The sequence below is a fragment of the Littorina saxatilis genome, linkage group LG8 (genome assembly GCF_037325665.1).
Source record: "Littorina saxatilis isolate snail1 linkage group LG8, US_GU_Lsax_2.0, whole genome shotgun sequence".
In the NCBI taxonomy this organism is placed as follows: Eukaryota; Metazoa; Mollusca; class Gastropoda; order Littorinimorpha; family Littorinidae; genus Littorina; species Littorina saxatilis.
In genome coordinates, this window is record NC_090252.1 from 27,318,656 (window position 1) to 27,341,889 (window position 23,234).

The 23,234-nt window shown below is 41.5% G+C and overlaps 1 protein-coding gene across 10 annotated transcripts in view; it reads left to right on the forward strand.

Moving 5' to 3' along the window:
* Positions 1 to 1,130: 1,130 nt before the first annotated feature.
* LOC138973189 (hypoxia up-regulated protein 1-like) overlaps positions 1,131 to 23,234 on the forward strand; it is a 77,864-nt gene continuing 55,760 nt past the window's right edge. For 9 of the 10 annotated variants that reach the window (XR_011457906.1, XR_011457910.1, XR_011457908.1 and 6 more), the window contains exons 1-12: positions 1,131 to 1,272; positions 1,662 to 1,744; positions 2,206 to 2,267; positions 7,735 to 7,766; positions 8,111 to 8,189; positions 8,907 to 9,067; positions 14,775 to 14,851; positions 15,538 to 15,666; positions 16,217 to 16,321; positions 17,034 to 17,106; positions 17,493 to 17,679; positions 21,997 to 22,131. Coding sequence is in view for 4 of the 10 variants with exons in the window: in XM_070345894.1 (XP_070201995.1) it covers positions 1,675 to 1,744; positions 2,206 to 2,267; positions 7,735 to 7,766; positions 8,111 to 8,189; positions 8,907 to 9,067; positions 14,775 to 14,851; positions 15,538 to 15,666; positions 16,217 to 16,321; positions 17,034 to 17,106; positions 17,493 to 17,679; positions 21,997 to 22,131 (1,110 nt within the window). In the remaining 6 variants the exon portion in view is untranslated. Of the gene's footprint in view, positions 1,273 to 1,394; positions 1,468 to 1,661; positions 1,745 to 2,205; positions 2,268 to 7,734; positions 7,767 to 8,110; positions 8,190 to 8,906; positions 9,068 to 14,774; positions 14,852 to 15,537; positions 15,667 to 16,216; positions 16,322 to 17,033; positions 17,107 to 17,492; positions 17,680 to 21,996; positions 22,132 to 23,234 lie in introns of those variants that run through there. The other variant, XR_011457907.1, reaches the window with a different exon arrangement.

Here is a 23,234-nt window from a genome sequence, read left to right on the forward strand (position 1 = left end):
TTACCCCGCCATTAAGGCAGCCATACGCCGCTTTCGGAGGAAGCATGCTGGGTATTTTCGTGTTTCTGTAACCCACCGAACTCTGACATGGATTACAGGATCTTTTCCGTGCGCACTTGGTCTTGTGCTTGCGTGTACACACGAAGGGGGATAAGCCACTAGCAGGTCTGCACATAAGTTGACCTGGGAGATCGGAAAAATCCCCACACTTAACCCACCAGGCGGCCGCGGCCGGGATTCGAACCCTCGACCTTCCGATTAAGAGGCCGACGTCTTACCACCCCGCCACAGCGCCCGTCAAGATTAATTAATGACTTTGGTCATTAAAAATCTGAAAATTGTAAAAAAAAAAAAAAATTTTTTTTTAATAAAACGATCCAAATTTACGTTCATCTTATTCTTCATCATTTCCTGATTCCAAAAACATATAAATATGTTATATTTGGATTAAAAACAAGCTCTGAAAATTAAAAATATAAAAATTATGATCAAAATTAAATTTCCGAAATCGATTTAAAAACACTTTCAATTTTTCATCTTATTCCTTGTCGGTTCCTGATTCCAAAAACATATAGATATGATATGTTTGGATTAAAAACACGCTCAGAAAGTTAAAACGAAGAGAGGTACAGTAAAGCGTGCTATGGAGCACAGCGCAACCGCTATCGCGCCAAACAGGCTCGTCCCTTTCACTGCCTTTTGCACTAGTGGGGGACTACGTTCAGTTTCATTCTGTGAGTTCCACAGCTTGACTAAATGTAGTAATTTCGCCTTACGCGACTTGTTTACTACTGTTGTTGATTTTGATCAGTGCACGCCGCATGGATAGTCGTCACGGTCTCTCGAAATTTCCAGAATGGAAAGCGGCACAGGCAGAACAGCGATCGAGGCTGCAATTCTGTGTCGTCTGCTACGTCAAACTGCGTCTTTACTGCCTTTGTTTCTTGATTTTGTTGAATGGAGAACGCTTCAGACCTAGCACGGTTTACTTACAAAGATCTCCTGGAAATCGAAAGCAGCTGTTTTTGCTCTGTACATTTTACGATTAAGTGCCTTTGAAGGGGATTCTTCTCGTTGCGTGAGATTTTTCCGGAAGTGTACGTGTAGCTACGGTTCGAGAGGTCACCGTAGCTTATTATTTGTCCAATCAGGGAGCGCCACGGTCGCAACTTCCTTCAGTTGCCGGTGCTGAAAACACGATTCACTTTGCAAGCGAAACAAGCGACAGATTGGAGAAAGATAGACAACAAACCAATCTGGTTGTATTACACGGTAAGTTCATAAGTTGAATCGACTGATGTAGTTAATGTGCACGATTTTGTTTCTTGATGGATTACGAAATATTGATTGTTGATTATTTGTTCATGCCGTCTTCTGAATTTCTATGTCGTCTGCACGTGGGTGTCTTGTCACGCTGTCCTCGGGCCTGCTCAGGCCAGCCAGACCAATCTTTCCTTCCTTTTGTTTGTAAAGCGACTTTATGGCATCTAAAACAGTGTTTTACGGGAGCACATTATATCACCAAATATGAATATAATTCTGATATCATGATTTATACCTTGTCCTGAAATGTTTAGGTATTTAAACCGTTTGTGTGCATGTGATCAATACTAAGAATACCTTCGCCAATATTTTATTGTAATCTTCATTGTATTTTTCAGATAGCAGTCCACAATGGTTTGGTGTGGCCCACCAAAGTTATTATTGTGCTTCACTCTCATTGCATTATGTGCACCAGTCATGGGTAAGGTTTAATATCACATTCTCCATTATCCATTCAAAGCAATTAATTCATAAGAATCGTAACCCTAAACCCAGGTTAACTAATATTTTATTTTGAAAAATGGATATGTAGGCCTATGCATTGTTGTATGATTGATTCATTGTCAACTGCTGAACATTTTCAAGGTGAAAATCAAAAGGAAGATGTTAAGTCTTCTTTTCCTGGTTGTAGATAAGGCAAGACGTGAATGAAAAAGCTCTGATCTCCAAAAAAGAAGAAAAGAAAAAAAAGGAAGATGTAAAATTTTATGTTGGATTAGATGAATTTAGAAATATTTTTTTATTTGCGTGTGTGTTTGAGAGAGAGAGTGAGAGGCCTGTAAAATGTTCTTTTCTGTGAAACCACTCATGTATTTCTGATTGTTCTGAAACGATCAGCCATCACTGCAGAAACTGACTGTCTGCTTCTGGATTTTATTTCAGGTCGATTGGCAGTGATGTCTATTGATCTTGGTGGTGAATTCATGAAAATTGCACTTGTCAAGGTAATAATCTCATTTACGTTCTCTGTCAGTCACTTTTATTTTCCATTTTTACTGTGTGTTTTTTTAAAACATTTATTCAAGTTTCAACATAGACTGGGAATCGAGACAAGGGTGCTGGTGTATGTTTGTGTGTGTTAAGAGCGATTCAGAGAAAACTACTGGGCAGATAGTACCTGCAAATGATATCTCCAGACATTTAACAAAAATTGTTTGATAAATGTCTTTGATGTCATATCCCGCTTTTTGTGAAGTTGAGGCCCTCATTTGTCAATCAAATTAATTGAAATTTTGGTCAAGCAATCTTCGACGAAGCCCGCACTCTGGGATTGCATTTCAGCTTGAATTTGGTGAGGCCCCCCCAAAAAAATAGGTGTGGTTAAGGTAACATAGCCAAAAAAAATAGGGTAGGAAGGTAGGCAATCACTTTTTTTTGTTGTTTAACTTTTTTTTCTAATTGTATACAAATTAAACCTACTTGACAGGGAAATAAGTGTGCGACTATGGATATTCTTTTGAACAATTTTGAACTTACCTTTAAAAAAAAATTTTGTTCGCTTTCATTGCGTTTTCTGCACTCATTTTCTTGTTTTCATTTTGTTGTTGACAAATGTAATAAAAAGTTATAGGGTCGGCCCCTAAAAATAGGGTAGGTGGGGTTACTGTAACCACACCTATTTTTTGTTTAGGCCTCATTACAAATCTGAACATTCTAATTTAAGGATGTCATCTTCTGCTTCATAATTTCTTGATTACAAACAAATATAGATATGTTATGTTTGGATTAAAAACAAACTCGGAAAGTTAAAAAGAATAAAGAAAAAGCGCGCTTTCCTGTGAAGCGATTTTAGACTGTTGCGCTATACTGGCTTGTCACTTCAAGAGATCAGCTACGTTTTTTATGTGCATCACCATCATGTGTGTCAGCGCTGTCAGTCTTACAGAGGGTATTCGCAAAGCATTGTCTTCCTAAATTGCAGTGCGTTCAGTATTATTCTGTGAGTTTGACAGATTGATTTCACTTCACTCGACCTGTTTAAATTTTATCATGAAAATTGAAATGAGCATTTCTGCTTTCCATTGAAGGCATCTACTATATAATACTGGTAGGATTTTCGGTGGTTTTTCGATTCCTGTCACCAAACCGCGCGGATTTGTGCCTTCTCCTTCGGTTGCTATGCCAACGTGACCCAGGAAATCGATTCCGCTAGGTCCCGACTTCCAATTTTGTCCACGAACAAAGTTTGAAGAGGTTTGTCTCGCAAATTTCAGCAGACAACAGTGAACTTTGACCTGAACTTTGACATCGCGGCGAAAGAGATCTGTGATTGGTTCTTCTTCAACTTTCGGTTCGACTAAACACGCGACCGCACCTCAGACGAACCTAGCTGTGTGTTTTATTTCTCTACCCCAGACGAACCTAAAATAATAAGAAGATAGATAGATCTGTTTATCTGTTAATGGAACTCCAAAATATTCCATAGATTTGTTTACTAAATAGTTCGAAACATTATCACCTGATAAGTCGCCGTATAACCTTATAGGTTCCAGCGACTAAATATTTTCCCCCGGTTCAACCATAGACATGTACGTCATCATGATCTCCCCTTAATTTGACCGTTATTTTGGCTGTCTTAGTGAAATGGTAAGATATATCTCTATGTTTTTTACATGTAAGTGTTCGGAAAAAATACAGTTATAGCAGCTATGTACAAAAATAAGCAGCATATGCTCTTTTCGCCAAAGTAAAGTCCTTTTTTCTTCTGGTTTCTTATATGTGTCACAGCACACCGCAAGCTTTTAGGCGAATAGCAAGTGAGTGGTATATATATATCATCAATTTTATACTAGTAGATAACGGTGTAAAATACTTACCATGTTCATGTCCGTTATACGTTTTCAATATTCCATATGTGTCATTTAATTGTGTGTTGCTTGATGCCATGTATGTATGTGTGTGTGTGTGTACATGACTTTAAATAAGCATGGATGGATTGGATGTGTGCACTCGATTGTGTGTGTGAACCATGTATATATTTTCTGTTGTCAATGTTGTCAATTACATATGTTATACTATGCGTTTGAATCATTAAGTATTTTAGACGTCATACTTTTTTTCGTATCTTCACGATGGCTTTTTACCCGTTTAAATTTTAATGCTTCCAACTTTCAAAGCGCTGCACGGCTGGGAAGAGATGCGCACTTTTATCACTGTTGTTCATGTAGACGTAATCATGGATTCATGCAAACGTCATACCTGCTGTATTTTATTTTGTTTGTTTGTATAGTCGCGTGCGGTCGCGCAGTCTTTTTGGTCAGTTCCGATTACCTCCCATTGATGCGAAAACCTATATGACTGTTTTTTGTTATTTTTCTCTCTGTTAATTCACCAGTGGCTATGTAACATGTGTTATACCTTATAGGTTCCAGCGACTAAATATTTTTCCCCGGTGCAACCATAGACATGTACGTCATCATGATCTCCCCTTAATTTGACCGTTATTTTGGCTGTCTTAGTGAAATGGTAAGATATATCTCTATGTTTTTTACATGTAAGTGTTCGGAAAAAATACAGTTATAGCAGTTATGTACAAAAATAAGCAGCATATGCTCTTTTCGCCAAAGTAAAGTCCTTTTTTCTTCTGGTTTCTTATATGTGTCACAGCACACCGCAAGCTTTTAGGCGAATAGCAAGTGAGTGGTATATATATATATCATCAATTTTATAGTAGGTAACGGTGTAAATTACTTGCCATGTTCATGTCCATTATACGTTTTCCATATTCCATATGTGTCATTTAATTGTGTGTTGCTTGATGCCATGTATGTATGTATGTGTGTGTGTGTGTACATGACTTTAAATAAGCATGGATGGATGTGTGCACTCGATTGTGTGTGTGAACCATGTATATATTTTCTGTTGTCAATTACATATGTTATACTATGCGTTTGAATCATTAAGTATTTTAGACGTCATACTTTTTTTCGTATCTTCACGATGGCTTTTTACCCGTTTAAATTTTAATGCTTCCAACTTTCAAAGCGCTGCACGGCTGGGAAGAGATGCGCACTTTTATCACTGTTGTTCATGTAGACGTAATCATGGATTCATGCAAACGTCATACCTGCTGTATTTTATTTTGTTTGTTTGTATAGTCGCGTGCGGTCGCGCAGTCTTTTTGGTCAGTTCCGATTACCTCCCATTGATGCGAAAACCTATATGACTGTTTTTTGTTATTTTTCTCTCTGTTAATTCACCAGTGGCTATGTAACATGTGTTATACCTTATAGGTTCCAGCGACTAAATATTTTCCCCCGGTGCAACCATAGACATGTACGTCATCATGATCTCCCCTTAATTTGACCGTTATTTTGGCTGTCTTAGTGAAATGGTAAGATATATCTCTATGTTTTTTACATGTAAGTGTTCGGAAAAAATACAGTTATAGCAGTTATGTACAAAAATAAGCAGCATATGCTCTTTTCGCCAAAGTAAAGTCCTTTTTTCTTCTGGTTTCTTATATGTGTCACAGCACACCGCAAGCTTTTAGGCGAATAGCAAGTGAGTGGTATATATATATCATCAATTTTATAGTAGGTAACGGTGTAAATTACTTGCCATGGTCATGTCCATTATACGTTTTCCATATTCCATATGTGTCATTTAATTGTGTGTTGCTTGATGCCATGTATGTATGTATGTGTGTGTGTGTGTACATGACTTTAAATAAGCATGGATGGATGTGTGCACTCGATTGTGTGTGTGAACCATGTATATATTTTCTGTTGTCAATGTTGTCAATTACATATGTTATACTATGCGTTTGAATCATTAAGTATTTTAGACGTCATACTTTTTTTCGTATCTTCACGATGGCTTTTTACCCGTTTAAATTTTAATGCTTCCAACTTTCAAAGCGCTGCACGGCTGGGAAGAGATGCGCACTTTTATCACTGTTGTTCATGTAGACGTAATCATGGATTCATGCAAACGTCATACCTGCTGTATTTTATTTTGTTTGTTTGTATAGTCGCGTGCGGTCGCGCAGTCTTTTTGGTCAGTTCCGATTACCTCCCATTGATGCGAAAACCTATATGACTGTTTTTTGTTATTTTTCTCTCTGTTAATTCACCAGTGGCTATGTAACATGTGTTACAGAATTGCACCGGTGTAAGGGTTAACATTTTATTTTTCACCAAGAGAATATAATTCATTATATGCGGGATAATGTGCGGGGGGGGGGGGGGGGGGGGAGGGGTGCAAACAACATTTTCACAAGCACATAACCAACAAAATGACATCGCATGCGCAGCACACAAAGTGCGTAGCACGGGTACCACTAGTATTTCTTAATATTGTTTCCAGGACAATCGTCAAAGAAATTCTTTAATTATGACGACATTATTATCTTTAAAAATGTAATTGTATGAAGGGGATTATAAATTTGTCTGAATTATGAACAGTACATATTTTTGATCGTTACTTGATACATTTTGAAAAGGCAGTGCAAAGTAAAATCCAATGCAGGTGAGATTCCCAGCATGCTGCTTTGTCATTGTGGGATGTACTGATTGTTGAAACAAGATATATACTATTGCAAAAACATTAATACATATTCATTAATAATAGTATTTCATCATGCTTATATGTATACCTGTCCCAAGCATAGACAGATAGAGAGATGAAGAATAGATAATACAGTGGTACCTGCAATGTGAGGCCCCTCTCATGAGATGACACCTCATGAAAGGACACCTATTGTCCCTTTGTCTGGTATCTTTTCCAGTCTGTCATGAAAGGCCACCTACAATGTGGGGACTCTTTCAGCTGGTCCCAACGGTGTCCTTTCATCACAGCTACCACATTACAGCAGTATCAGGCTGCAATAAGAAGACAACTCACACAAGAGGACACCTTCTGTTGTCCCTTTCTCTGTTAACTTTACCTTCTTTTTCTTCTTCTTTGTTCATGGGCTTAGACTCCCACGTTCACTCATGTTTTTAGCACGAGTGGATTTTTACGTGTATGACCGTTTTTACTCCGCCATTCTGGCAGCATACGCCGATTTCGGGGGAGGCATGATGGGTATTTTCGCGTTTCTATAACCCACCGAACTCTGACATGGATTACAGGATCTTTTCCGTGCGCACTTGGTCTTGTGCTTGCGTGTACACACGAAGGGGGTTAAGTCACTAGCAGGTCTGCACATAAGTTGACCTGGGAGATCGGAAAAATCTCCACTCTTAACCCACCAGGTCGGGATTCGAACTCGCGACCTCCCGATTAGGAGGCCGACGTCTTACCACCACGCCACTGCGCCCGTCTGTTAACTTTACCAAAGTATACCTGTTCGAGAGGATACCTGTGATGCAGGCACACTTGGTTGGTCTCAAGGATGTCCTTTCATTGCAGGTAACGTAAGTTCTCTTGGTCAACTTAAGTTATAATGATGCAATTTGTCTTTTTCAGCCTGGTGTTCCGATGGAAATAGTTCTTGACAAGTAAGTCTTCTTGTGTGTTGTGTATGCTATGATAGTGACAGTCATAGTTACAAGTGTAATATTTTAACCTTAAAGTAGCTAGGTTATTGAACTTCATTTCACAATGGTTGTCATTAAAACTTAGTCTTTCTCTGTATAGAGGAGATTGTTTTAACAATAGTAACCTGCATTAAAATGCTAAATAAATTTTATCACATAAGCTGGATAGAATGGTGTTCTTTAAAGTCAACCAACTTTAAACATCAGTTTGTGTTTGCCATTTATTAGAATGTATTTCCTTTATGGAATCTACTGACTCGAGGTACAGTTTATGCCAGATTTTATTATATTTTCATGATTTACAGGGAGTCATCAAGAAAGACAAGGTCCATCGTTGCTTTCAGGGATGGCGAGAGAACCTTCGCAAACGAAGCATACAACACTGTGAGATAGAACTTTCTGTATTAATTTTTTTCTTTCAGTATGGCTGTCGCTTATGTCTCTTTCTTTGATAAAAATGGAATAAATATTTTTTTTTTATGTAGGGATTTTACAGCTGTTGTCCTATCAAAAGTTCCACTGTTTGTTCATACCTAGTCAAAACAGAACACAATGCACTGCAGATGGTGCCACAAGAGATTTAGTTTTGGTGACAGGTGATGTATTGAACATACATGCGAACTCCACTGTATTCATAGCAAATGAGATTCACAATTTGAATGCTAAAAAGCTATGAAAATCAAATGGATTGTATCTGTTGAGATCAGTTCTCTCTGTAAAGCTGTAAAACAAAGTGTAAATATGGTGTGTTTTTTGTAGTGTTAGTTACTTATCTGAAATCAAGTTGAAATACAATTATTAGAACTTGCTATATAAAGGCATTGATGTCTGTAAAATCTCTCAGTAAGACAGGTATCACTGGCACACACACACACACACACACACACACACACACACACACACACACACACACACACACACACACACACACACACACACACACACACACACACACACACACACACAAACACACACAAGAGCACACACAGTTTGTTCTTATTTTATCATTCTCAGTTTAACACGAATGGAAAAAAGGGGTGTTTTACAGGTTATAAGATGAGCAGAATCCTTGCAGTGAATCTATGTTTAAACTATTTTCAGGCTGTGCGGTTTCCTACAAAAGCATTCTGGTTCTTGACGCACATCATTGGGCGTACCTATGATGACCCGTTAGTGACACAGTTCAGGAAACGCTTTCCATTCTACGATGAAGTCTTGGTGAAAGACGAGGAAAGAGGGACAATCTTGTTCAAAGAAAATGAGTGAGTCCACATAATACCCAAAGATTTACCACAAGTCACAGACAAATACAGACTCAAGTGAGCAAAAAGCAGGCTCATTGTAAAATGCTTGTATTGTAATTTGTATGTGTGTGTGTTTTGAATATTTTTTATGAGATATTTTGAAAAACTGATGCTATACGACTTCATGCGGAGAGAATTTTGAAGATACAGCAGTCCCTCTCATGAACGGACACGCAAACCTGTCCATACATTGCAGGTGGCCAGTCACGGGAGGGGTGCCCCCCCATCGCACACATACACAAACACACGACACTGACGGACAGAGTGAGTCTATGCTACTCCTGAGCCACTACTTGTCCTACAACAATAACGTCAAACCACTATAACTGAAACGAAAAAAATTGTTCTGTAAAAATGACTTGAAATCATTGGTGTAAAAAGAAGAGAGATAAAAGAAATCCTCAAATCATTGAAGACACAGGTACCCCATGAAAGCAGCCAAACACATACTCACAGAGGCAGGCATGTTTGCACAGATGCTTTGCAAGAATATCCTTTGAAAACCAGAGCTGCATATCGTAATTTCTTTTTGTCTGGCTTTACTGAATGCTTGCCGGTCTTCAGGCAGTGACTTTTCCCTGACTGTCTAGTTCCCACTCTCCCCTTACCCCTCTCCTCCCTCCCCCCCTCCACCCCTAACTCCCTTGAATGCTTGCTGGTCTTCAGGCAGTGACTTTTCCCTGACTTCAGTTTCCACTCTTCCCTTACCCCTCCCCCCCCCCCCTCCCCCCTCCCCCTCCATCCTCACTCCCTTTACCCAGCCCCCACAGCAGAAACTTTAAATCTGCATAGAAGAGTACACATTTTCTTCATGGAAGAATACTTCAATTCAATTACCTCGAGAGGTCTTCCAGCTGTAACCACTATCTCACTCTTGCGCTCTCACCACCCCCAAGCCCCCAGCCACTGTCTGTAAGCGAGATGTGTCAGCTGTAGGCCACTGTTCAATGAGACAAAAGTCAAGTGGTCGTGTCTAACTTTTGACACCGTGGGGGTGGGGGGTTTATGATCAACGAAGCAAGAAAACTGGCGAGTGAAGAGATCTATGAGGTAACCAACTGTTCGTCTCAATGGTCATGGCTCAGGAAAAAAAAAATATGGCTTTGCTAATCTTGTCAATGAATGAGGTTACCGTATTTGACGGACTACAAGCCGCGACTTTTTTTCAAAAAAAATTGCATTGCGGCTTATAACAAGATGCGGCTAAAACGTTACCTAAACTTGAATAGCATTCACCTAATGGAAGTCGCCGCGGATTTTCATTTTGCTCGATTAGCGATTACCGCTACTTTATTAGCTCTCTACTCAAGACTCGGCGCTTTTCACTTTCTTTTGCGAATCTTCGTTTGTCAACACGTCGTCGTGACAAGATAGCGTACAGAGAAACAATGGATGTATCAGTTTTTGTTTTTTTGTGTCTCGCGATAGTTGGAGGAGCGAGAGCCGCCATGTTGTGTTTTCGTCTGCTCGAAATGTGCGCAAAAGTCGTAAATCATCCCAAAAAAGCTTATTCCGGACGGGACTACATGTGTGTGTTGGTTACAAATTGTGTGTGTGATATTTTTCTTCAAACTTTTTCACTTTTCTTCTTTGTTTCACTTGTTTATTCGCGGAGCCGATTTCGCCAAATACCATACTTTCGTTTGCCTGGTGGTTTTGATTGATTGACACGATCTGATTATATTTTTTTTGACGGCGGCTAATATAGTGACGCGGCCTATACGTGGCTCGTCCCAATTTTTGACTCACATGCGAAGCAAAAGTGAGTCTATGTACTCACCCGAGTCGTCCGTCCGTCCGTCCGTCCGTCCGTCTGTCCGTCCGTCCGTCCGTCCGTCCGTCCGTCCGTCTGTCCGTCCGGAAAACTTTAACGTTGGATATTTCTTGGACACTATTAAGTCTATCAACACCTGATGTGGCCTGATGGTGTATGGTTACAAGATCTCAAAAAACATGTGCGGCAACTTGACCTCACTTCAAGTTCAAGGTCACAGGGGCCGTAATTGTTGTCTTAAAAACGACCATTTTTCACATTTTCGCATTTTTTTCTGAAGTTATTGAGAATGGCAACCGTAGCTATGTATGCTATACAGGGCAATGTAAGCCCTATCTTTGGACACCAGTTTGGTTGACCTTGCTTCAAGGTCAAGGTCGCAAGGGTCCTTTAAAGTTGGATTGTATACATAGTTTGAAGTGACCTTGACCTTGAACTATGGAAGGTAACTCTTCCAAATCTACATATGTGTGAGGGAAATACATTATACTTACAAAAGTGAGTCTATATACTCACCGACATCGTCCGCCTGTCCTTCCGGGCGTCCGGGCGTCCGTCCCCCCCGTCCGTCTGTGAAACCTTTAACATTGTATATTTCTTGGACACTATTAAGTCTATCAACACCAATTGTGGCCTGATGGTGTATGGTTACAAGATCTTCAGAAACATGTTTGGCAACTTGACCTTGAACTATTGAAAATAACTCTTCCAAAACTACATATGTGTGAGGGAAATACATTAGATCTTCAGAAACATGTTTGGCAACTTGACCTCACTTCAAGGTCAAGGTCACAGGGTCCTTCAAAGTTGAAATGTATATATTTTGAAGTGACCTTGACCTTGAACTATTGAAAATAACTCTTCCAAAACTACATATGTGTGAGGGAAATACATTATATTTTCATAATAACTCACATTAGGTTACATATCTTCAAGTTCCAGGTCAGTTTGAGTTAAACTGATATTTGTCAAAAAAGAGAAAACAGGCGCCAGACTAGAGAGAAGTCGGAGAACTGATGTTCCTTGTTCGACTCGATCCCCTAATGACCAGCGATTAGCATTTTAGGATGGAGAACCTTTTGACACAGTATGCACCATAACTTGGATGCAATTACTGAATGTGCAACTCACAATGGCATTAGTTTTCTGTAATTATTTTCTTTACTGAATAAATATTGTTTTTTGAGTCACTTGAGAAAAAGTGACTCTATGTAATCGGTCAGTGTTAGTCTGTCCGGCCGGCCGGCCAGCCGGCCGTCCGTAGACACCACCTTAACGTTGGACTTTTCTCGGAAACTATCAAAGCGATCGGGCTCATATTTTGTTTAGTCGTGACCTCCAATGACCTCTACACTTTAACGATGGTTTCGTTGACCTTTGACTTTTTCAAGGTCACAGGTCAGCGTCAAAGGAAAAATTAGACATTTTATATCTTTGACAAAGTTCATCGGATGTGATTGAAACTTTGTAGGATTATTCTTTACATCAAAGTATTTACATCTGTAGCCTTTTACGAACGTTATCAGAAAAACAAGGGAGATAACTAGCCTTTTCTGTTCGGCAACACACAACTTAACGTTGGGCTTTTCTCGGAAACTATAAAAGTGACCGGGCTCAAATTTTATGTGAACGTGACTCATTGTGTTGTGAATAGCAATTTCTTCCTGTCCATCTGATGCCTCATATAATATTCAGAACTGCGAAAGTGACTCGATCGAGCGTTTGCTCTTCTTGTCTCAGTTTTATTGACTCACATGCGAAGCAAAAGTGAGTCTATGTACTCACCCGAGTCGTCCGTCCGTCCGTCCGTCCCGCCGTCCGTCCGTCCGGAAAACTTTAAAGTTGGATATTTCTTGGACACTATTAAGTCTATCAACACCTGATGTGGCCTGATGTGGCCTGATGGTGTATGGTTACAAGATCTCAAAAAACATGTGCGGCAACTTGACCTCACTTCAAGTTCAAGCAAGGTCTGTTCAGCATGTGTGTCGTGTGGGCTTTGCCCTTCTTGTTTGTTAAAAGTCGGGGGTGCGGCTTATAAAACGGTGTGTCTTGTAATCCGTCAAATACGGTACACACCGCAGCTATCTTTTACCACCACACCCTATCAAAGTTTTGGCCTCAACCATCAGCTGGTATGCATAACATGACACACCGTGATGCTGTGTACTAAGGATTTCAACTTGGTGACTCCGAGGGCCTGAGGCGACTGTGGCTTCCGCGATCCGTTGTTGTCGTTGTTGTCGACAGATAAGAAGAAAAAAAGAAGAAGAGTATGGTGCAATTTTGTGTTCGCATATTCTCCTCTGAAAGCAAGAACGTAAAATCAAAGTGCCTTCCCCACTTCTGACCCAAAATCACCCCCCTCCTGCTGGGTACACGTGCACTCAAGTTAACGGGAGACCAACATCACTCGTGTTTTGCAGTCGGATTAACCATGCTGCGCTGTTATCGATGGTAACACGTCACTTTAGCGCCAGCACTACAGCGCCATACCTTTCAGCGCCACCATTTCAGCGCGGCGTCTTTTCAGCACCATATATTTTAGCGCCGTACATTTCAGCACGGGGGGATGTCAGCGCCGTGCACTATAGCGCCGGGAGACTTCAGCGCCGTACATCTCAGCGCCGTGGTGGGGGAAAAGGAGGGAATGTCGGGGAAGGGGGTAAAACTATTAGCGTCAGAGAGAGAGAGAGAGAGAGAGAGAGAGAGAGAGAGAGAGAGAGAGAGAGAGAGAGAGAGAGAGAGAGAGAGAGAGAGAGAGAGAGAGTTACAAATCAGGTCTGAATGAGTGGTTTGAGTTATATTCAGAGAGAGAGACAGAGAGAGAGAGAGGTGTCCAACAACAGCTGTGAAGGGTGGCATCACGCCTTTCAGAACGTGGTCGGGGCGTGCTACCCCAATCTTTGGAGGCTGATAGAGGCCCTCAAGAAAGAACAGGCACTAGTCCAGGCGGACGTCACACGTCTACTGGGAGGCCAGGCTCCAGCGCCCAAAAGGCGCAAGTACAAAGACTTACAGAAACGGATAAAGACGATCGTTAGACAATACAATGACGGAGGTCGGGGGCTGCTTGAAACAATGGAAGGACTCGCCTTTGCTTTCATGTTCTAGTGTTGACGTCTTCAGAGACAAGCTATTCAGTACGTCAGGAGACGCGGTGTGATCTTGAACTGGCACCTCCAGCTATTCATTATGGGCACATTGCAATCGAATTCATTTAATGACATTTTACTGATTTTAGTGATTTTAATTCATACGCTTTTTTGAGAAATAAAGGTAAAGAATATATTTTTGTGGGATAAACTCAATCAAGCCTATTAGTCACTCAGTTTTGCAGTTTCGCTGACACTTTTACACACACACACACACACACACACACACACACACACACACACACACACACACACACACACACACACACACACACTCTCTCTCTCTCCCTTTCTCTCTCTCTCTTCCTCTAGCGCTATAATGTACAGCGCTACAATGTACGGCGCTAAAATTTCGCCACGCTGAAAGGTACGGTGCTGAAAAGTCCCAGTGCTGAAGTGTACGGCGCTGAAGTATTTTCGCGCTGAATTTCTGGTGCTGAAGTGCTGGCGCTGAAGTGACATGGAACCGTTATCGATTTGGTCACAGTTGTGATGAAATTCGATGACCGTCTGTCTGCACATTGCAGGTATGACCTGCAGTTTGGACCAAAAATGAGTGTCCGCGTTTTGCATGTGTCCACTTAAGAGGGTGCAATTATCGTTGCGAGCAAATGTGTCCGTACATCTAAGGTGTCCGCTCACGTCGGGGGCCGTACATTGCAGGGACTGCTGTAATTATGTCACTCATCAACAAATGTTACTTCAGTCAGCTAACCATTAACTCTTTTTCCTGCAGTGACACACTGTACAGTGCTGAAGAACTCTTGGGTATGATGTTGGAAAAGGCCCGGGAATATGCTCAGGATTTTGCTGGTATGTCTTGTTTGTTTTTCCTTTTATTTATCACATCTCACACGTTTGACAAGTATCTACAACACTGTTTTTCATGATTTCTGAATAATCTTTTTACCTTTGTTATGTCACTTTCATAATCATGAGTTACCCCCCGCGGGTTAGGGGGAAGAATTTACCCGATGCTCCCCAGCATGTCGTAAGAGGCGACTGACGGATTCTGTTTCTCCTTTTACCCTTGTAAAGTGTTTTTTGTATAGAATATAGTCAATGTTTGTAAAGATTTTAGTCAAGCAGTATGTAAGAAATGTTAAGTCCTTTGTACTGGAAACTTGCATTCTCCCAGTAAGGTAATATATTGTACTACGTTGCAAGCCCCTGGAGCAATTTTTTTATTAGTGCTTTTGTGAACAAGAAACAATTAACAAGTGGCTCTATCCCATCTCCCCCCCTTTCCCCGTCGCGATATAACCTTCGTGGTTGAAAACGACGTTAAACACCAAATAAAGAAAGATAATCATGAGTCTTGTTGCTCAGTGTTAATTATTTCTGGAACTAAAAGTTATTTTCATTTGCATTATGTATTATCCCATTGCTGGTAAATTTGGGTTGCCTGCTAGTGGAAAACTAACAGCAACAAGAGTCTGTGTGTGAGTCTGGGTTTCTCTATTTATATTTTGACTCATGCCTTTAGAATTGTGTTGCAGAACAAGATATCAAGGATGCAGTGATCACAGTGCCAACCTACTACAATCAGGCCGAAAGAAGAGCTGTCCTGACTGCAGCAGAGTTGGTGGGCATCAACGTCTTGCAGCTGATGACTGACAACTCTGCAGGTAAGCAAACACCGTCTTGACGTTGGTTATAAAAATCTCTCTATATTTGCTTGCAGTGTACGTTGAAAAGGTATGCTGCGATAGGAGCTTAAGCAGGCCTGAAAGTGGAGAAACATGTAACTGGCGAGTAGAAATGTTCATCTACTCGCCAAATACGAGTAAAGTTGCTGAAAAAAGTTGTTGGGTTGGCTTGTAAAGTTTTCTCTCTGGCTAGTACATTTTCAGAAACACTAGCCAAAGGTGAGTGAGTACACCAGTTATTGGACTTTCAGCACTGTTAAGAAATTGCATTATGGTGCTTGCTCACTTGCCCACAGGCAGATTTGCTTAATCTAAGGGCAGCAAGATGGTCTGTCTCAAGACAGTTGAAGATTTGAGCTCTTATTACTAATGGAGAGATGGTGTTGGCAGCTGTCTCGAGCAAGAGTAGGTTGTCTTGAATCTGAAGGAATGCATCAAAGACTGTTCATGTTTCCTTTCTTTTGTTGTAAGTTATGCTATTTTGCCACAATTAATTTGGTCTCTGGTATTCCTCTTTCTTTGTTTGCAGTTGCTTTGAACTATGGAGTGTTCCGCAGGAAGAACTTCAATGCCACCGCCCAGTATTACATGTTTTATGACATGGGCGCCACCAGCACTACAGCATCAATTGTCAGTAAGTACACATGTGGCAATCTCCTAAGTGTATTTTGATAATAGTAATAATAATATTAATTAAGACTTATCAATGGTCCCTTCTTGTAAGAACTCACGGCAATGTACAACAGCAAAATACATGCATTCACACTCACACACACGCATAAATGCATGCACGCACACACACACACACACACACAAACACACACACACACACAACACACACACACACACACACACACACACACACACACACACACACACACACGCATAAATGTATGCATGCACACACACACACACACACACACACACACAACCTGACATGACTTGTCATACCCTGCATACCTTACAACACAAATTAATGGTCTGGTAAAAAAACAAAAAACATTGTCTACTTTGTGATAATAAAGTTACAAAAGTCGCATGGACTATCTTTGAATCAATTGAAGATGGTGGTGAAGTATGCTATTGAGGATCCATAATAGTTCACAGGCCTGAAAGTGGCGAGTATTTTACTCGCCATGGCGAGTAGAAACATGTAACTGGCGAGTAGAAATGTTCATCTACTCGCCAAATGCGAGTAAAGTTGCTGAAAAAAGTTGTTGGTTTGGTTAGTAAAGTTTTCTCTCTGGCTAGTACATTTTCAGAATCACTAGCCAAAGGCGAGTACACCATTTGTTGGACTTTGAGGGCTGGTTCAGAATGAAGTCATTTTGAAATGTATTGTACAGGTTACCAAATGGTGAAGACCAAAGAGGGAACACGTGTTGAAACCAACCCTCAACTCACTGTCAAAGGAGTGGGGTAAGTTGGCTGACATGGATACAAATTGTGTTAGTATGTTGACTCATAACATAAAACCACAAACCAGTTGTAGGTAAAGTTCTAGTTTCAACCGCTTTCTTATTAACCTTTTCTTTGCTTATAAGTTAACATTTAAGGCAATGTTTTTTCGAAACTTTTCTTTTTATAGGAATTTGTCGCTTCTTATGGTGTTTCAAGCCTCTTCTGCAAATGGTAACCCCATAAAGTGTGATCCTTCGATATCGTTAGTGACAGCCTTTTATCGCAAATCTTCAGTGGAGCTAGTTTTTCTGGTCTTTGATTGCACATGTTCATGTGGTTTATTAAAGACATTTGATGCTTGTAAATTGAATGTTCAATAATTGCTGATGGCACGGTGTTGTTAGGTATGACCGCCACTTGGGAGGGCTTGAGATGACGCTGAGACTGCGCGACCACCTGGCCAAGGTGTTCAACTCCAAGAAGAAGCGGTCCATCAAGGTGGAGGACAACCACCGAGCCATGGCCAAGCTGCTGAAGGAGGCTGAGCGTGTCAAGAAAGTTCTCAGCGCCAACAGTGAGCATAAGGCTCAGGTAAGCTGAGGAGGGGTGTTCATTAGAACTCATCTTTGAGTTTGGCATGTGCTGCTGTAAGGTACCGTAAAAGTCGACCTATAAGACGCACCTGGGTATAAGCCGCACCCCCCGATTTTTTAAAAAAAACCAGAAAAATCCATACACAAGCCGCTCCGGCATACAAGCCGCGCCTAGAAGCAAAGTTCAAGTCAAGAAACATCGAAAGTCAACGAAAAAAAAACCACACACACACAAAAACGAACCGGCTAACTTGTCAGTTTTGCACTTTACTTTCAGCATCAGATGTTGAGTGATTCACAGAACTCTGGACTATCAAACTGTCCTCTCGTCCTGCACACAGCACCTGTAGTTAGTTCTGTAAATCACTCAACATCTGATGCTGAAAATCCGCTGAAGTCGGACTCCTCAGTGTCGGAGATGAACAAGTTCAGAATGGCTTCTGGCACAGAGTCACCGGAAGTGTCACTCTCGGCCCCACTGTCAGTGGCTGTCGTGTTGTCTGTCGCGTCGTCTGCTCCAGTGATGATCTCAGCCTTTCTGAAGCCGTTGATGATCGTTGACTTTTTGACAGCATCCCAAGCTTTCAGGACCCACTGGCACACATCTGCAAAGGTTGCTCTACGCATGCGGCCAGTCTTTGTGAATGATTTCTCGCCATCCACCATCCACCTCTCCCACTCATCCCTCATCACCACTTTGAAGGGCCGGTTCAACGCCTAATCATGCTTTCATTGACGCCGATTTGTTGAGCAGCAGCGCGATTGCCTTTTTCAACAGCCAAGTCTATGGCTGCAAGTTTGTAGGCTGCATCATAGGCCTGCCTCCGTGTTTTCGGCATCGTGGTTGTACGTTGCTTTGTTTTAGGAGATGTGCGTGTTGCTGTTCTCTGTACAGGCAAATCCGGATAAGACGAAATTGAAGGGACCGAATTGTTATTGTGTCCTATCCGAAATTTCGACTTGGTCATAGTACAGTGGAACCCCACTCTAGCGACCTTAAAAATGTTGACAAAAATCGGTCCTTATGGAGGGGGGTCCTTACAGAGAGAGGGAGGGGGCGGGGCCACAAAGAAAGTCACCTCAGATTTTCTTAAAAAAAGAAAACAGAGAAGTTTGAGTTGCTGACGACCGTTTCCTCAAGCAAACTGCTTCGATTTCATGTTTGACATTGTCGATGGTGTCCACCAGTTCTGGTGCATGTTTCAATGCAAAAAGAGTTAGTTTCTGAGCAAGCATTTCTTTACAGCAGTCCCTGCAATGATGAAGGCCCTCCGAGAAAGAGAGTGAAAAATCGGCCACCGTTCTCAGCATCGCGTATCTGTGTGTAACCTCTTTCATTGACAAGATACTCTTGTTTCCCTGCAGCCTTGACCAGTGAGTCGGTTACCTAATCTGTGAACCCTTCAGTTGTGTTGCTTTGTCAAAAGTTAGACACAGTCAACTAGTTTTGCTCTGAGTGCAGCTGGCCTCAATTAGCCGGTGACACCTCTCTGGCCACAGCACCAAACAGTACATGGCTGGGGGGGGAGAGAGAGAGAGAGAGAGAGAGAGGGGGGGGGGGGGGGGTTGCTGGCTAAACTCAGTGGGGTGTCCGGTGTCACTGAAGTCAGCAGGAAGAGCATTGGAGAGAAATAGAGAGGTGTACAGTAACTCTTCCAAACAATTTCCAAGGATCAGTTGTCAGGGCTTAGGGTAGTCAGTGAGGGAGAGTGAGAGCGGTTTTTGTACAGTCCGACTGAAGAGTGAAAAGTCACTGCCACAAGATCGGCATGCAGTCAATAAAGCCAGACAAGAAGAATGATTATGACATGCGGCTCTATCTGCTGTTTTTTTTTAATTCAAACTGGTTTTCAACGCTTATTCTCACAAAGCATCTGCACACCTGCCTCTGCCTCTGTGCTGTGTTTGTGTGGCTGCTTTCGTATGATGTCAGTGCATGGTGAGTGCGTTCACTGCCTTGTCACCACTTCCCCACCTTTTTCAGAATGTTTTCTTGGAGTTGGATAATTCTCCTTACTCCTCGCCCCCTCCTTACTCCTCGCCCCCTCCTAACTTCAGTTCATACTTTATTGCGTGCCGACTGACCAGTCGGTGTGGCGTCCGTGTAGAGAAGAAGGGAATAAGGTTACACAATGCGCTAGTGTGAGACGCCAAGTTTCGTGTTTCGAGTTGCTGTAGTAAATATAGAGTAAACTTTGTCTTTGGGACTGACTTTCTGTTGTGTGCTATCCGTCTTTCGACTTACGTAAGAGAAATCCCATTTCGAGCTCAGGGTACTTTGTACACATAGATAAAGAGGGATAATTCCGGACCAGAATTTCTTTGTGTGCTAAGCGAATTTTTGACTTAACCGTTTGTGAGTTAGCTGGATTTGCCTGTAGTAGCAATGCGAAGTGATCGATCAAAACCGGTGTATGCCAACCCATTACTGTGTGAATGTAAGTTATTGTCATGCTTCAAACTTCCGGAAAGAAGGTGAGTGAGTGAATTGAGGTAAACACAGCTGATTCAAGGCCATTACACAGCGGCGATCCAACTTCCGGAAACTAGGTCACTGAGCGAAGTCGGATACACGCCACTGATTCAGAAAAAGTCATTCATAAGCCGCACCGCCTTATAAGCCGCAGGGGTCCATTTAGGAAAAAAAAGTCGCGGCTTATAGGTCGACTTTTACGGTACTTTTTTGACTCACATGCGAAGCAAAAGTGAGTCTATGTACTCACCCGAGTCGTCCGTCCGTCCGTCCGTCCGTCCGGAAAACTTTAACGTTGGATATTTCTTGGACACTATTCAGTCTATCAGTACCAAATTTGGCAAGATGGTGTATGATGACAAGGCCCCAAAAAACATACATAGCATCTTGACCTTGCTTCAAGGTCAAGGTCGCAGGGGCCATAAATGTTGTCTAAAAAACAGCTATTTTTCACATTTTTCCCATTTTCTCTGAAGTTTTTGAGATTTAATACCTCACCTATATATGATATATAGGGCAAAGTAAGCCCCATCTTTTGATACCAGTTTGGTTTACCTTGCTTCAAGGTCAAGGTCACAGGAGCTCTTCAAAGTTGGATTGTATACATATTTTGAAGTGACCTTGACCCTGAACTATGGAAGATAACTGTTTCAAACTTAAAAATTATGTGTGTGGGGCACATGTTATGCTTTCATCATGAGACACATTTGGTCACATGATCAAGGTCAAGGTCACTTTGACCCTTATGAAATGTGACCAAAATAAGGTAGTGAACCACTAAAAGTGACCATATCTCATGGTAGAAAGAGCCAATAAGCACCATTACTTCCTATGTCTTGAATTAACAGCTTTGTGTTGCATGACCTTGGATGACCTTGACCTTGGGTCAAGGTCACATGTATTTTGGTAGGAAAAATGTGTAAAGCAGTTCTTAGTGTATGATGTCATTGCTAGGTTTAGCTGAAGGTCAAGGTCATGTAAAGGTCAAGCATGTGAGTCGTATGGGCTTTGCCCTTCTTGTTTGCGTTTAGGCTGTACTGTTGTTTTGTTTGCAAGTACAAAGAAGAATAAGGTAAACGAGTGAACTGAGCAAATTCAGAAAACATGTACCGAAAGAAACTGATAGATAGCTGAAAAATCAAGCTTAGACTTTGTTATTCTGTTCATTATCAACAACAAAAACTTTGTTTTCTTTTAAAATGTGTGTATTACAATGTTGTTCTCAGGCCTCAGTCTGATGCATTGCTCTGAACCCTGGCCGGACCGGCACGGTTGGCCTAGTGGTAAGGCGTCCGCCCTGTGATCGGGAGGTCGTGGGTTAGAACCCCGGCCGGGTCATACCTAAGACTTTAAAATTGGCAATCTAGTGGCTGCTCCGCCTGGCGTCTGGCATTATGGGGTTAGTGCTAGGACTGGTTGGTCCGGTGTCAGAATAATGTGACTGGGTGAGACATGAAGCCTGTGCTGCGACTTCTGTCTTGTGTGTTGCGCACGTTATAAATGTCAAAGCAGCACCGCCCTGATATGGCCCTTCGTGGTCGGCTGGGCGTTAAGCAAACAAACAAACAAACAAACAAACAAACCCTGGCCGGTCCACCGTTTATTAGGTTTAACTTGTAGGAGATCTGACCATCAATTTCCCTACTAAACGGATCAAAGCCAGGGCATTTGACCTGTGAACAGTTTCAATCTAGGTCCAACTGAATCGGGGAAAAACACTGCATTACATGAAAAAGAGTCTTTGACACAACTTCTCCGACTGAATACATCACACATTGTGTTGTGTTGGACTGACAAATTGAAATGACTGTCAAGTTTGAATGGTTGAGCTGTGTGTGCCAGGTGGAAGGCCTGGTTGAGGGGGAGGACTTCGCAGCCAAGGTGACCAGAGATGAGTACCTGGAGCTGGTCAAGGACTTGCTGGATCGGGTCACTAAACCTATGGAGGATGCTCTCAAGGCCTCAGAGATCACTATGGTGAGCCGCAACATCGTTTCAACCTCTCTTTTGTCTGTTCATGCAGTATTGGATTATTTGGTGGAGAGAATTTTTCATTTGGTTTGGAAAACATTATGTTGGCATTTCATTATTTGGTACGACAGGCCCTGAGAATTGCTGTAGCAGACCTGTTTACCCTTACGATTTTGGCGTAATTTATTACGATTTTCTGCAAAAAATACGCCATTCCGCTATCCGTGTCAAGACTACGATTTTCATAAATAAAAAAAATGTAAAAAAACAATTTTTTTTTTTAAATCAATTAACATGTTTGGTATTGTTTTTTCAATGGCAAAATGGGGTGAAAAAGCACAGGACTGACCAGAGATCATGTCTGTCTGATAAGACGCTGGAGAGCCTTATTCTAGTGGTGAAGTCTCGCCCTCACTCATTCGGCAAGCGCAAGTACAGTAGAGAAGCGCTTGACACACTGAAAAAGGCCTACTACGAGCAAAAGAAAAAGAATCAGTGATGCATGTGCTTTTGATGTGATCTTCGTTGAAATTATGATGACTACAAAAACTGACTGATGTGTTTTGTTTGTGAATGATGGATATATGTGCATGATTGCGTTTCGCAGACACAGTTGTCATGTGCGTTGTAATTGGCGACGAATGCTGGATGATTACTATTTTTGTGCCAGGATTACTATTTTTGGGGCTGAGCATTACTCCAAAACACTTATGGGGGTAAACAGGTCTGCTGTAGGGTTTGAGCCATAGAACTATCCCTATTATTATGATTTGCTAGTAGGGCAGTCTCTTTCACTATGCAATACTTATTCCGCTCAAGTTGGGTATTGTGCATTTTAACCCATTTGACCCCAGGCCAGCGGCAGCCATTTTACTATGAAATCCCATGTACAGGGAAGTAATTCCGTCACATGTCACTTGTACAAACATTTAAAAAATGAAATAAAATGCTGTTTGAAAAGTTTGACTCACCTGTGTATTTTTCCTTGATGCACAAAACATCATTCCATCAAATACAATTTTTTTTTTGCAGCTACACAGCACAGGAATGTATTAAAAAAAAATCAGAAGTACAAAATTTCACTTTCACGCAAGCACCAACATCAGTGT